The sequence below is a fragment of the Haliotis asinina genome, chromosome 13 (assembly GCF_037392515.1).
Source record: "Haliotis asinina isolate JCU_RB_2024 chromosome 13, JCU_Hal_asi_v2, whole genome shotgun sequence".
Taxonomy (NCBI): domain Eukaryota; kingdom Metazoa; phylum Mollusca; class Gastropoda; order Lepetellida; family Haliotidae; genus Haliotis; species Haliotis asinina.
Window position 1 is genome coordinate 43,344,437 of NC_090292.1, and position 2,477 is coordinate 43,346,913.

Below are 2,477 nucleotides of genomic sequence, written 5' to 3' on the forward strand. Positions count from 1 at the left end.
TTTTTTTGAACCTCTGAAAGTTTACAGAGGCTATGCTAATGTGAGACAGCATAAGAAACACTTTCAGATAACATAATATTATTTTTTATTGTAGTCACGGTGATAATTAGTTTTAATCAATCAACGCTTACCCTCTGGATACAATTAGCATAATGTGATAACGGGAACATTCTGACTTGTCCGCGGGCTCTTCCCGGCTCCCTATCAGTCGGCCCACCCAAAACATACCGGCACATTACGTGTCACTCGTTGGCTTGATGATCGTTCTGCATAACATTACGAAATCATTAAATTCCATTTGCTGTGGTGTTCGTATATAAGTCCCCAGTTTACAGATCCAAGCATCATTCGCTCTCCCTCTCGCTCACCATGGTCCTCATCGTGTGTCTTGCAGCTCTTGTAGCTTTAGCGACTGCCAACAAGTTTGGTCAAAATCTCGCACAGAATCGACCTACAGGTTCCAGCAGTGTCTTCGTCAACGGTGTTCCTCCCATCACCGCCAGCTCAAACCTCGCCGTCGACGGCAACTTTAACTCCAACTTCTTCTCCGGCTCGTGTTTCTCCAGCGATCTTTCGGCCAATGACCCCAACCCCTTCTGGTTCGTGGACCTGGGGTCTCGCGTCTACGTGTCCGGCGTCACCATCACCAACAGAGGCGACTGCTGCGCTGACCGACTGAGTGGTTTGAGGGTTGAGGTTTTCGAGTTCAATCCAACCACCAGCGCCGAGACACCTGAGCTGTGTGCAACATTAAGTGGAGGAGTGGCCCTTGGTCAGTCAATCGGACTCGCATGTTCTCCCTTGACCACTGGACGGTATCTCCGAATTAGTAAGCCCGGAGCCACATCCCCACTCACGCTCTGCGAGGTAGTTGTTTCCGGTGGCAAGTTTTTCAAACCAAATGTTCCCCCCACAACCAACATCGCCCAGAACCGTCCCGTGCGTGCGACCTCCCAGTTTGTTTTCGATCAGACCATGCTGACTGCTTCGCCTGGCCTGGCTGTGGACGGCAACTTCAACACCGACTTCATCAATGGAAGAAGCTGTTACTCTAGCGCAATCGGTGATTTAAATCCCACACTCTACATCGACCTCGGCGCCTACTACTACATCAACTCCATCATCATCACCAACAGGGGCGATTGCTGTGCCGAACGCCTGCGCAATATCAACGTCAGTACTCTCCTGAAAGACCCCTTCAGGTACCTCGAGTTCCCAAAGCAGTGTGGCACCATCACTGGGAACGTCGCTGCAGGGGCTGACGTCACCGTCAACTGCAACCAGCCTAACATAGCCCGCTATATCAAGATTCAGAAGACTAGTTTGGTTGACAGCAACGATCTCCTGACCCTGTGTGAAGTCCAGGTAACCGGAAGGTTCGCGTCCTACGTCGAGCTCACGAAGAAACCCTTTGACGTCGACGTCGCCCAGGCCCTGGCTGCCAACGGGGTCCTACCCAACAAAGGAAACGTTGCTATCCTACCAAATGCTAATCAGGTTACACCTGGGAGAGGTTTCTAAACAGTAAAGATAATGTTGCGAGGTTTCTTTAAAGTGCCAATCAGACAAACACATTTATTCAATAAAGAGGCCATGGCCCCATGATAATACTTTCCTAGTGATATCGTGATAAGGAGTATGTAGCTGTTGAACAGGCACAGATGTGAAACTTTGTAATAAATATTTTATGGAAAAAAAGATGTATGTTTACATTTTCGATTTTAAATGATGAGCCTTATTGGTGTACCGGTGATAGCTGAAGGGCAAAGTGCCTTGGATTAGAAGTGTAGAGTCACAGTTTCCTTCCTATATATTGCTGTTATACAATATTTATATAGCGCACATATCCAGGCACCTAGAGCTTGCGCAAGGCGTTGACATATATTTCCCCCGCTCATTGGATGTCATTATCAACGGTCCATCATATTACCAGTTTCAACTCCCTGGGGAGTATACAACTCTTACTGCCTTTAGACGCACCGAGTTAGTTTTAGCTATCTCATCGTATCGAGGTACCCATTCACAGCTGGGTAGACAAGGACACATAGTCACAGTACTTTGTACAAGTTCACTGCACGTTGCTGTACCCTCAAGTGGGTGTTTGCATGTATTTATGTGGCCACCATTTGATACTCTACCAACAGATTCGTGGGTTCTTTTAAGTGCACAGGGTTGTGACAACACAGAAAGAATCTGCACACATAGTTAGCTCCAAGATTTTCACACCCGGGCACAGGTTGGCACCTCAGCTTCGACGGATCACAAGCCTGGCGCTTTAGCCAGCTCGCTTTAAACCAGCAATAATTCCAAGGCTAAGCGCTTGTAGATTAAACATGCTGGCCAGTCGTGTAACCCAATTAACACAGTGTAGCAGTTTACATTGTTTTATTGAATTTATCGAGTGAAAAGCTGTTAACCAAGTGAGGTTTTCTTCAGCTATTCTGAAACTGCAAGCACTCTGTATCTGATTTTCTGTA

General features: G+C 47.2%; 1 protein-coding gene across 1 annotated transcript; it reads left to right on the plus strand.

Annotated features, from left to right (window-relative positions):
• Positions 1-369: 369 nt before the first annotated feature.
• On the plus strand, positions 370-1,521 carry LOC137259562 (uncharacterized). The gene has a single exon (XM_067797189.1). The coding sequence runs from the start codon at positions 370-372 to the stop codon at positions 1,519-1,521; it is 1,152 nt and encodes a 383-aa protein (XP_067653290.1).
• Positions 1,522-2,477: the final 956 nt, after the last annotated feature.

Bases quoted from the DNA above. Each gene is read 5' to 3' on its own strand.
- LOC137259562 (XM_067797189.1), top strand. From the start codon at position 370: ATGGTCCTCATCGTGTGTCTTGCAGCTCTTGTAGCTTTAGCGACTGCC.